Below are 12078 nucleotides of genomic sequence, written 5' to 3' on the forward strand. Positions count from 1 at the left end.
CAGAGATGCTCTTCTGTGATGTAACATAACAAAAATATACCATGTCCTTTCTTTTTTTTTTTTGGAATATGAAGACAGCTGTTTGTTTGTTTGTTTGTTTGTTTTTTAATTAACAGCTACTGTCAGGTGGCCCATGCCTCTGTTTTAGCTGCAGACTGCATGATCAGTAAATTATGTGTTAGTCTCATCAAAGTCTAACGAGGCAATCCATTTTGTTATCAACCTCAGCTCAGGACAGATCATCCCCTGCTCACCATATGCAAACAATTTCCCGTGTCCCTGCTTACCTCAAGCTGCATTTTCTTTTCGGGAACCCACACGTTCGCCAGAGAAAAAAGCTACAAGGGGAGAGGGAAAGGGCAGGGAATGGTTGTGTGAGAAGGGGCAGGATCCGGCCTCCACCTCCGGCAGCTCAGCGGCTGCAGCCGGCTGCTCGGCCCCATCCCGCCCCCCGCCCCGGGCCGCTACCACTCGGGACACGTGGGGTCCTGCCCCACTCGTGGGAAACACCGTCTCTGCGCCGTGCGGGCGGCGCGGTTGCTGCGCGCACCCGCGAGATGTCAGTGCTGCTGCGCCGCGGGGCCGCCCGGCCCGGCCCGGGGAGCAGAGGCTGGCAGGAGCGGCGACACCACACGCAAACCTGGAAAATTTTGCGGTCTCTCGTGTCGGACGCAAAAACCTTCAGCTGGTGCCCAGCGACTTTCAGCATCGCCGTAGCTGAGCGTTTAGAGGAGAAAAAGAAAATGAGGTTTGTATGTTTCCTGTGAATATCAGTTCTCAGCGCACCGACCAGCAAGACTTGACCAGGAAAAAAAAAAAAAAAACTGAAAGATGTGGCATTTTATCACGTCAAAACTCTTAATAAAAATAAAGAAAAAAAAGGCAAACCTTGGATAACACAAAACTGGTTTGCTTTACTATAGTAAGAAAATGGTTTTGACTAATCTTCTTTCTTTTTGATTTTATGCTGTATTTAGATTTCTCAAATAATGGGCTATAATGAATATCAAAAATGCCCCATCCAATACAATTCTATAATTAATACTTTTCACGTTCAGCATTACACAAGTCAAAGTAAGCAGTACCATTCAGAAAACACATTTTTCCTTAGTAGAATTAAAATTTTGACAGTATTGTACCAGATGAGCATTGATATGCTGGCCATGCTGGTGCTTCCATATCAGTACCAACAAACAGAAATTAATAGTATCCAGGAGTGTTGTTAAAAGGAGTCATTTCTGCATTCAATGAAGGACTGGTGCTGGGGGCTGCATACAGCTCTGCTCTGACAGAACAAGAAGCAGCAGGAGGCAGCTGCTGCTGCTGCTCCATGCACAAGACTGCAAGGCCTCAGTAATGAGGAGTAATGAGCTCCAGCCTGGTACAGGAGCTTTCAGGAACTGGAAAAGTATGCAGCTTCTACAGGCAACATTAGACTCATTAGACTTCTTCACTATGTCGGGCATGTAAGGGCTTTTTCTTCTTGTGTGGTTTTTTTTTTCTTTTACATACTGCAGTTGGGGCAGCACATTCGAAACCTTTGCTTAGATGAAAAAGGAAAACGGCAGGCTCTGCATGGTTTGAAGGGTACACAAATCAAAGGCCTCCTGTCTTCTTGAGGCTCAGACTTTTATTTTGTAGTGCTGAGCCCCAGGTCAGGCAGTGCCACCAAACATACGCATGTCCTGTTGTCTTCCATTCCTCTTCTGCTTACTTCTGACACTTCACTGATCACAGCATTAAACACACAGAGCAGGAGGTTGGCAGCTGTCTGTGAGTGCTCTTGGGATACAGAAAGTAAGTGATAGCCATAATGAGATGCTGGTGGTGGGCCGTGGTGTCACTATCCCAGCTGTTATTTTTATGTTCTTTTCCACTTTTATCACTCCTTCTTTTCTTTCTCTTTCTCTCTCTCTTTTATTCCTCGAGGTCTTCTGGCCTCCCTTGATTTTTTCTTTCTCATTAAAGTGATCAAAGCCATTGTTCCTGGTCTGTACTGTTGGTGGAAAGAAGTTGCCTTCAGAAGTTTTCTAGAGATGAAGGTTCATTCCCAGCATGTGACGTGGTCTAGGGCAGAGGGAGCATCAGGAGGAGTTGAAACCATCTTTCAAAAAAACTCACCCGACCTTATTATACCAGAAATGTGCCACAAGTGACATCCAGCTGGTTACAATCATACCTGCTGAGCAAAGGATAACTACAGGTTTCACATCTCTCAGTTCAATGGAAGTATGCTGGGAGTTCGGGGCAGGAAGAAACAGCGGGAGATGCCAACAGAGATACCAAAAGTTCAGCAGATGCTCAGCGATCCTTGCAGATGGGAATCCCAAAGTGCAGTTTTAACATGGCAGTGGTGTTCAGGTATAGAGTAGAGGTCAATTTGGCTAGTGTTCCAGTCAGCTCTGACCAACAGCAGAAGAAATACCTAAAATTCAGATCTTCCATGTTGTTGTCCTTGGTTGTTTTTTGTTGTTTTGTCTGTTTGTTTGCTTTTCTTCCCAATAAAACATCTGCATGTCAGTAATACACATGGATACAGAAAATGTAGATGATACAGGTCTGTATGACGAGAATTGCACCAGGAAGAAGCTCTTTGGAACAAAATGGAAGTCTGACATTTCAAGTGTTCTCATTACAGGAAGAAAACCAATATATAAGTGAAAATCTCCACCCCTCCAACAAATACACCAGTGGAAGAGCTGCTGCAGTTACTTCCTCATGCCTGGGGTTTCCAATAGTGACAGAAAAGGATGAGGAAAATTGTTGAGAAGGAAAGCAAGAGAAGAAGATTTGGCAAGGCCTTACTTCAGCAACAGTAAGGTTGCTGAAGTAATTCAGGTGGGACGGAAGAAGAAGAAATGGAGCAACTCAAACTGACTTAAAAATTAAAAACTTCACTGTTTCCTAAAACTAACTTCCTGGAAACCAATTATCTCGTTAATTGAGCATTATCTACTTAATTGCCTGCACTGTATCTTAATCAGCTTGCTGCTAGTGTCTACTTTTAAAACATCAAAACATTTAAAATAAAGTCTAGCCATTAATAAAATTCCACATTTATGCCCCTACCCCCAAAAAGCTTTGTGTAGTTATGTCTGAATACCACCAACATCTCAAGACGAGGGGAATTTGGGGCAGCAGTAGCTGGAGGAGGAGCAGGGAGACCTGGGAGTAGGAGGGTGAGAAAGGGCAAACGCAGGACTCGGGAGAAGGATGGTCCCAGGAGATCAGGTCATGGGCAGAGGAACATTCTGGCTCTAGTGCTGGCCTGCCTCTCCTTTAATGTTTTCTCTTTCTCACTCTTTTTTTTTTTTTTCAATTCCAGGAAAGATAAAACAGAGGAGTTAAGTGTAAAGAACTTTAGTGGGCACCAGAAACATGCAGGAGGGATCAATGGAGGGAGGATCAGTGGGACAAAGAAACCTTAAAAGTGGAACCTTAAAAGATGAAAAATCCTAAAAAAGATGTTACTAGGAGGGAGGGGGGGCTGGAAGAAAAAGTGTCTGAAATAAAATATGAGCAGTATAAAGAAGAGTGCATCAGAAGAGATGAACTCAAAAAAAGGTCATAGATTTCAGGTTATACATTCCTCTCAGCAAAAAAGTGGGAAAGTAAGCCATATTAAATATGCTATTGCTACACATCTTTCACAAAGGAAAGGGAGAAAGAAGTAAAGAGGTGGATAGGAAAGCTATATGAATAATGAAATGCTTCATTTAGGTGACATACGTGCAGAAGAAGCTGCAGCACTGTTAAGAGGAAAGGTGATAAATAGTATAATATCTCTTTTGAAAGCTGACATCTGTGATGACTCTAATGAGAGACTGCAAAGTCTAGTCAAATCAAAAAAAGATACAATGATAGTGAATGTGGCAGATTATATTTTGGGAGTGAAAGATAAGTACAATAAAAATTGTATAAATGTCATTAACAAGGTAACATTTAGAATCGTGTCTTAATATTTTTTTATATTTACTGTCTGTGTCCACACTTGCAAATAAGGATTATCATCTAGCATTTGAGCAGGTTCCCAGAGTTAATTGTCATGGCAATTTCTCTTTACAATTTATGTATACAAATCCCTTATGGCAAATAGTGATGCTGTTACTCACTCTCATTCATGCATTTGTGTTAAAGAATCAGACCAGCAGGTTCCTCACTCTCACTCACACATAAAGATACCAACAGGTAAAAGGACTAAAAGCATTTTGTATGTTAGAATCAAAAAAGAAAAAAAAAAAGGACCTTGGTAAAAGAGAAAGACAGTCTGAAAGGCAATGATGCTACTCAGTGGACAACTGAAGACACCTCACTGACCCAAGAAAAGTTAGCTGCACAGAAAGTGGAACAACAAACTACATTTTACTGCAAAGGATCTGGGCATAATCCAAACATAATACAACAGTAATCCTCTTCCTTCCTCCTGCAAAACCTGGGTGGGAGCACTGCAGCCTGCTCTGGGCACTGCCCTCTGAGAAATCCGTAACACCCTCAACCTGGAGGAGAGCAATTAAGTCTCCCAACACTTCAGAAAACACCAGTAAGAAAACAAAAGGTGGCTGTAAGGTTGCAACCGCTATTTACCTATCTAAGCAAAAAGGTAGGGAATATTTTACTATAGTGATTGTAGCAGTGCCATAAAAAAAAAAAAATAAAAAAAAATAAAAAATTAGTTTAGATATTAGGAAAAAAACTTAATAGTGCCAAATAATAACTGTCTGGAGAGACACTGCATCCCTCTAGCTGACGTCTGTACAAACAAAATCTATATATTTTTGCACATCACTTGAGGACTTCAAAGTCCAGAACAACATGAGAGGGAGCCTGACCTCCAAGAGATCTTCCTCTCTTCCCCTCTGCCTCTCTGATTTGGGGTGTCAGCCTATCTTCAACTCACAAGAGACAAAATCATTAATGTCCTCAGCCTAGTCAGATCAAGAAGCAGACTGGTATGACTCACAACCACTCAGTACCTTGCTCAAATGACTTGTAGACAAAGAATATGTTCAAAGAAATTTTTTATAATTTCCCCTTAATATCTTGGGATTGAAACCTTATTTTAGATGGGTCTCTATAGCTATTAAGTTTCTTTTAGCAAAATAGCTATGTTTTATGCACTTATTAAGTCCAAGGGTGTTAGTTCTATGCATGACATCTTGAGCTACAAATGAAATTACAAAGATGGTAATTTTAAAATTAAATTCAAACAGCTGTTAACCACTTGGAATAAAGATTGAAAAAATGGAAGAGCCACAAACTGGTTATTTCCAGCTCCTCAATCCAGTTACTTAGAGCTTTCTCTCACTTTAAGTGTCTGCTTTGGCTTTCATTTGATTTTTAAATAAATAAACACACACCCTAAATGCACTCCTATAGGTCTCATTTTCTGAAAATGATATTGCAGTCCTATTTGTTATTTCTTGGATGATTATTTGGCATTTATGTCTCATTATTTTATACAATTTTAGGGGTGCAATTTGAAAAAAAAAATCTCTATATTTGGTGTTAATTTCTTTCTAGCTGAAAACATGTTGTTGTTGGGTTTTAAATGGCCAGCCACAGCTGGTCTTGTCTGATTTTTTGGGTTTGGATTGGATTTGGATTGGCCATGACCAACAGGCTGGCAACTCACCAGCTGCCTTCAGCTCCTCTTGCTCCTAATTACTCAGTGTCCCAGTTCTTCTCCCTTCTCAGTTCCATTCTAGTCACCACAATTAATTCCCATTTCTTACTCCTGTATTCACCTTCAGCTCATTAATTTTTGGCCAGTCTCCACTTCTGTTCCAGCTCAGCATTTTGCATTTTCTCTTGTCACTGTCTAAGGCCTTTTTCCTCCCCCTTCATGTTTTTTTTTGGTTTGATTTGGTGGGTTTAGTTTGAGGTTTTTTTGTTTGTTTGTTTGGTTTTTGTGTTTTTTTCTTTAATTTATTTTGTTTGGTTTTGTTTGGTTGGATTTTTTGTTTGTTTGTTTTTTGTTTGTTTTTGGTTTTTGTTTTGTTTTGTTTTGTTTTTTAATTATTGAAGGATAGTTTTTATTTGCATCTTTTGGAAGAATGGGTGAATGTTTTACTGTGCTCAGGTAGGTATCAGGGACACTCGCATCTCTTCCACTGTCCATTTTCCATTGCAGGCTGGTCTGGAGCACAAAACCAACTCAAGGGGACAGCAACATCAGTAAACACTTCCCTGTAGGTTGTTTTATGCACAAGGATACTTAAGAAAAGAGACTGATGAACCACAGCACTCTGACTGAAGTTCCCAGCTCCAAGTGGTTATTTTAATGAACATTACAATTAATATCGCTCAGTGGAGACTGTTTTCAGCTTTCTGGGCAGATCCGGGAGGCACTGGTTGATGACTCTTCATGGGAGACAAGAAATGTGGTCCCTCCAAATCGAGTTTTTCTCTCAGTCCTTTTTTCCTCAGCAGACTCATGGCCTCACTGGAATTCCTGATGGGTGTATCATTGTGAAAGCAAAGTCATAGTTTGGCTATTTGGTAGCTGTACAGACATGCCTTAATCCAAGTTAATCTTAATTCTTGGAAGTAGAAACAAACATTTATCTTTTCTCTGTGGGGAAGTAAAATGATGTTTGTGTCAACTTAGAGTTTCCATTCCCAGTACTACATCACTGGCAGATGACGGTGATCAGGTGAGGTATCAAAAGATTGCAGACAAACACTTCAAAAATCAACGGGTTTTAGAACAGATTCTGTTCCATCTGTTTGGGCCAAATTCATTCATGTGTAACAGTGGAGTTGCATCACTTGAAACTACACTCAAATAAAACATTAATACAGCTCTTTGACTACTTTGAAATCCTTATTAATAATACATATTTTTACTTAACAGATATTGTATTAAATCTTGTGCAAATACAGGGAAAGGCAGCTATTCAATAGAGAATTCATATTTATTGAAAAGAAAGAACTAGAATAAGTACAAAATGGGTTCAGGAATACAAATGGTCCACATCTTTTTATTGGCCAGTTGGTGGTGTAAAATGATTTGGAAAAAAATATTATTCAAGTAAAGCTGCATGAAATACCTAATGTGTGAATTTGAAGCATTAATTATAAGGGAAAGATTATTTAAAGCAGACACTGGTACCTAACTAGTTAACTCCCAAGACAAAGCAGGCAATATACCAGCTGATGCAATTGGTGGCAGCAGGACTTTGGAAATAAATATCTCTGTTTGGCACTGAGAAGTGAAACAGAGCTCAAATTTCTGTGGATTGCCTGGCCCCAAGTTCACGCCTCAGAGCACACATTTCTGTGGCAAAGGAAAATTAAATCTCAGAGTTTAAGATCTGGGGTTCAGTGTGGCTATTTATTAAAATTCATCTTGTCTCCCTAGACTCTGAATATTTTGAGTTGACCTAGATGGAGCTTTTGATAAAATCATGCTCTCCTGGGGCATTTCCAGTGTTTTCTGTTAAAAGCTTAGTAGAATTGTGCTAACAAAAAACTGAAACACTTTAAAGCAGTGATTATCATTCTAGCTAAAAAACAGAAATACATCAGCGTGTGAAAACAAAGGATGATCAAAAGTTCTGAACCTCCAGAAATCCCACCCGAGTGAAAACCTGGGAAAGAGCCATTCACAGTGATTTATGATGTGTTTGGTCCTGGGCTTGTCCAGACTCCCTCTTTAGAGATGCTGCCATCAGGGCTACAGCTGCACCAGGTGAGGACAGGGCCGGGGGAGTGAGCGCTCCCTGCAGAGGCAGCTCAGATCCCCTCTGCCCACGGTGGCTTTGTACAGGAGCCCAGTTTCTGGCAGAAACAGCTCAGATGGATATCTGATGTCAAATGAGAAGATTCTAGTATTAATGTATTCAAATTTATTGCCTGATTGTGTCTATGACTGTCCCACTTTTTTTGTGTGTGGGTGTGGTTGTGCATTTTTAGCTTTGGTAGTCTCTTTGAAACAAGATTCCTGTTTCTCAATATCAAACCAAAGGCAGTATGGCAGATGGTAGCAAATTTGGCTGTCCTGAGTCTATCCCATGCATTGCTAAAAAGACTTATTTGTCCCATGCAGCATACAATACCCTGGAGGTATCAGTATTTTGTCATTTGACTTAGTTCTCATCATCGCTTTCCGCTCATAGACTCTGCCTGCTATCCTCACATCATCTGTCTCAGGCAAAAGTGCTGTTTTTTAGGCCAAGCAGAGATTTCTGGTTCCAGCAGCTCAGTTTAGCTTCAGAATCTCCATATCTGCTGTCTCATGGGCAACAGCTATGTGCTGTCATAAACCTGTCAGTAGGTCTCCGTGTGAGTAACCTCAGTAGCAGCCATACAACAGCACTCCTCAATAGAGCCCTTGAATTAAAATCACAGCCTCCTGCTTTACTACCCAAGGTCTGCTCTACAGACAGTACACTTAGCACTCCCAAACCACTACCCTTTCGGCTTAAAATGTCGCATTGTGTCACAAGTGACAGCAAGGAGAAAGAAACACTGTCCTTCCTATTTAGCAAATGCAGCTTTGTGTTCTTAGCCAGCTTTGTTCATGCCCGTTCCCAAGGAAATGCAGCTCAGTCCATCTGGCCATGGGTAGCGACCATAGGTTGCACTATTACAGAACAGGTCTAGCTTAAAGGAAGGTTTGCTTAATGTGATGATGAGCAAGCTGGAAAGGTTTCTCTGCTGCTAGCTTGATAAAAAAGAAAATAAAAAGTAAATGATTATCAATAAAGTGTGTTTGATTAGGTGTCACTGAGAGAAAGAAAATGCCATTTCATGTCACTTTTTAGAAAGCACAAGGTGTGTAACTTTTGGGGATGATTTCGTTCTTGACTAATCTTCAAATTCAATATTAAAATCTCAAACTTCCCAAAGGAAAGAGATTCTGCATCTTTTAATGAAAGATAAAACAACAATATAAACATACACAAATTTACAGAGAAAGGATCAACTTTAATACATCTGGAGTAAAAGGTGTTCTTTTTTAAATATGGTATAAAAATAAATGCAAGAAACATTAACAGAATATACAGACAACAGACAAAGACACAGGCTTTCTTTCTCAATGTGAATACATCAGTGAAATGAAACCTTCTGTGCTAATTTATTGTGCAATAAATGTGATGCCATATGTATATTTATTAATATATGCATTTTTTACATTTCTTCCAGTTTTTGATTGACGTATTTTTTTTTAATAAACTGTGCCTAGCAGAAGCTTTTTTTTCACTGTACTTGAGCTTGCAGAAAATAAAAAGACACAGATCCAGCTTGATATGAAGGAGGCAGTGAGCAGACAGTTTTCGAAATGGAGGCATCGAAAGGCTAGAGAGTCCCTCGGAGTCTGTAATGCCTTAGTATACACAAAAGAAAACAAGTCAGGTCCTTGCTCATGCAACATCTTGTTCTACTGTCCTCTGAGTCAGGCAATCAGTGAGCTACAAAGTATGTGTAATGATTTGAGTCTGCTTCCATGCTACAAGGTGATCCTTTTAGTAGGACTGCACTAGACTGGTTAACCTCTTTGATGTGAGCGATTTCCCCTGAGGAAAAGATAAAAACAAAAAACAAAAACAGAAAACAGAGGCATGATCACTGCAAACCTGTTCATCAGCAACCACTTAGTGTTGCCACATCACTGTCAAATAACTAAGGGCACCAACTGGAGTCTGTCAAATCTTAAACCACAGGAAGCCCTTACGCTGAAACACCTGCACTGCCAGCCAGATCATTTCACAGAATAACCAAACAAATTTAAAGGCCATTTTTGAATGAGGTTGGATTTGGCTGAGGAGAAAATAATGCTGAGGTTTTTTGCCATTGGTCACACACAGAACTTGAAGAAGGCTGCTCAAGTGAGAGTGCCTTGTGCTACAAAGATGAACGTGCAAGCTACAGTAGCTCTGTCACAGAAGACAAAAACCTACTTTAAAGGTCAGGCAAGGAAGTCAGAGGCAGATTGCATATTGTCAGGAAAGCAGCTTTCCCATGACCGCAGCTCTTGGTTTGCTGAGACCGTATTTACTATTTACCAGGTGCATTGGTGAGGTATGTTAAATGTGACTGCATAACACTGCTTTGAAGATGTTTGGATTTCCATATTGTTATTTTCCTCACCCTTCCTCCTGTTGCCAGGATGCAGTTTCAGTTTTTTAGCAAGTTCTTTTAATAAGGTACAATGACTGTCCCACAAGAGTTAGGTCTATAGCATGAAGAGAATGGTGCAGGGTATGTCACCATGGTGTATTTCAGGCAGATTTGAGCTTTATCTGAGGCAGACAAAAGCCATGAAACCACATAACAGGAATTAGCTCTCCTAAGGCCACATAAAAGGAGTTAGCTGTCCTAAGGCCATCCCACTGTGGCTCTGATCCAACCGAACCAGAGCTGGCACAGCAAGCTTACATCACTCCTCAAAATACCACAGCAATACCCTGATTATGTAACATAAAACATTAAATAGCAAGTGGCTCTGTCTAACTCTCCAGTTAGATATTTAATACTTACATTTATTGTATTGTTCATTTTAAGTGTACAACTCGGAAAATTCAAACTGATTTCAAGGAGATAACAGTAAGCAATACTGTAACTACGGAGAGATGCTACATCTTCTGCAGGAAATGGTAAATGAACTTATTCTGCCATATCAATGAGTTGTTAAGTCATTTGCTGTATTATAACTCAGTGGAATTACACAATTTACTATCAATCATCATTATCAATTAAATTCATGTTCACAAGGATCTGCAAGTTGTTTTCAATAATTTGCTCAAATGCAATATATCAGAGTGGGTCTTCAGAAAAGGAAGAATGACTTTTATTCTTTGTGCTCTGAAATAGGAGTTTAACAAATGAGGACGAGTATTTTCCCTACAATACAATTTTGAGGGGAACTCATGATCTGCAATGTTGAGTTAGACTGCTCATCCACCAGGTTCACCATATCACCTGACAGTATTAACACTTACTTCCCCAAAAGGTGGAAAGCATCCTTCCCAGCATGCCGTCTTCCCTTTGTCTAGCTTCAAATCTGTCACTTTCTCTCTCCATTAAATTTACCGCTTTTTGACATTTGTTAAGCCTTAAATTGTTTTCCTCTAATGCAACTGGTAAGCTGTTATACTAAGGCATCTTTTATTTTTAAATAGTCAAAAATGTCTCAACAGCTGCGTGATGCTGGAATGCAATTTAAAACAGCATGTCTGAAATACAGTGTTTTATTAGGTGATTCATGACTATCAGCCTTGGACATACTCTAGGAAAATACTGAGAATACGCTTATCTTTGCCTTTGATTAAGTTATTTGTGTTTAGTTTTACAGGTCTACAGGCCTGGCTACTTTCTGTAAATATGTATGAGCTCTCTTTAGTCCTGAACTGCAGAAACCAGTCAACTGAAACAAACCAGGAGCTTTCTATTAGTTATTAATAGAAAAAGCTGCACAAGCTCTTGTTGTGGGATAAAATCTGTGAAATCACTTTTTATTCTTATCTGCAACAATTTATTGTTTAGGAACTGTAAATTCCCTTGAAATTTTAGACAAACCATAACCAAATTCTAGCGTATCGGGAATGAATTATAATATCACATAAACTAGGAAGTTATGACCTAAGTGTAGGCCACAAACTAGTTCATTAGTTGATCTGTTGATCTGACTTGTGTAATTGTACTATGTGAATTTTCCTCTACAGACACAGTGAACTGTCATGACTTTTTTTTTTTTTTTTTTTTTTTTTTCCTGTATTCTACATCACTTGCTCTCTGGATTTGCAGGTCTTTGGATACTTTTTCCTCCTAAGCCCTACAGTGAACAGAATTTCTCTGGATCGTCCTCTCCTTCACGTCCCCTCCCTGCCTTAGAGTATATTACACTTCTTAAAGACACGAAGTCTCCATCTGCTCTTCTTCGAGGTATTGGTAGTTTTAATTTCTGTTACAGTTGGAAAGCTGGCAACTCAGAAGATACACACTCCTTAAGAGAACCTCCTCCATCTTTATTCTGAATCATAGTTCTCTGATTGAGAAAATAAGCTTTTAATATACAGAATCCATTGCAGCCCCAAATACAGAATTATTGTTTTTACTCAGATCTGCAGGGATTTG

General features: G+C 39.8%; 1 protein-coding gene across 7 annotated transcripts in view; it reads right to left on the reverse strand.

Moving 5' to 3' along the window:
- Positions 1 to 12078, reverse strand: part of RGS7 (regulator of G protein signaling 7) — a gene marked incomplete at both ends in the record, with an annotated part of 236082 nt that overhangs the window by 7500 nt on the left and 216504 nt on the right. For 6 of the 7 annotated variants that reach the window (XM_080343037.1, XM_080343031.1, XM_080343038.1 and 3 more), the window contains one exon: positions 9468 to 9518. The exons of the other annotated variant lie outside the window; for it this stretch is intronic. In XM_080343037.1, coding sequence (XP_080199163.1) covers positions 9468 to 9518 — 51 coding nt within the window. Of the gene's footprint in view, positions 1 to 9467; positions 9519 to 12078 lie in introns of those variants that run through there. 7 annotated transcript variants of the gene reach the window in all.

This window comes from Nesoenas mayeri (assembly GCF_963082525.1).
Source record: "Nesoenas mayeri genome assembly, chromosome: 3".
In the NCBI taxonomy this organism is placed as follows: Eukaryota; Metazoa; Chordata; class Aves; order Columbiformes; family Columbidae; genus Nesoenas; species Nesoenas mayeri.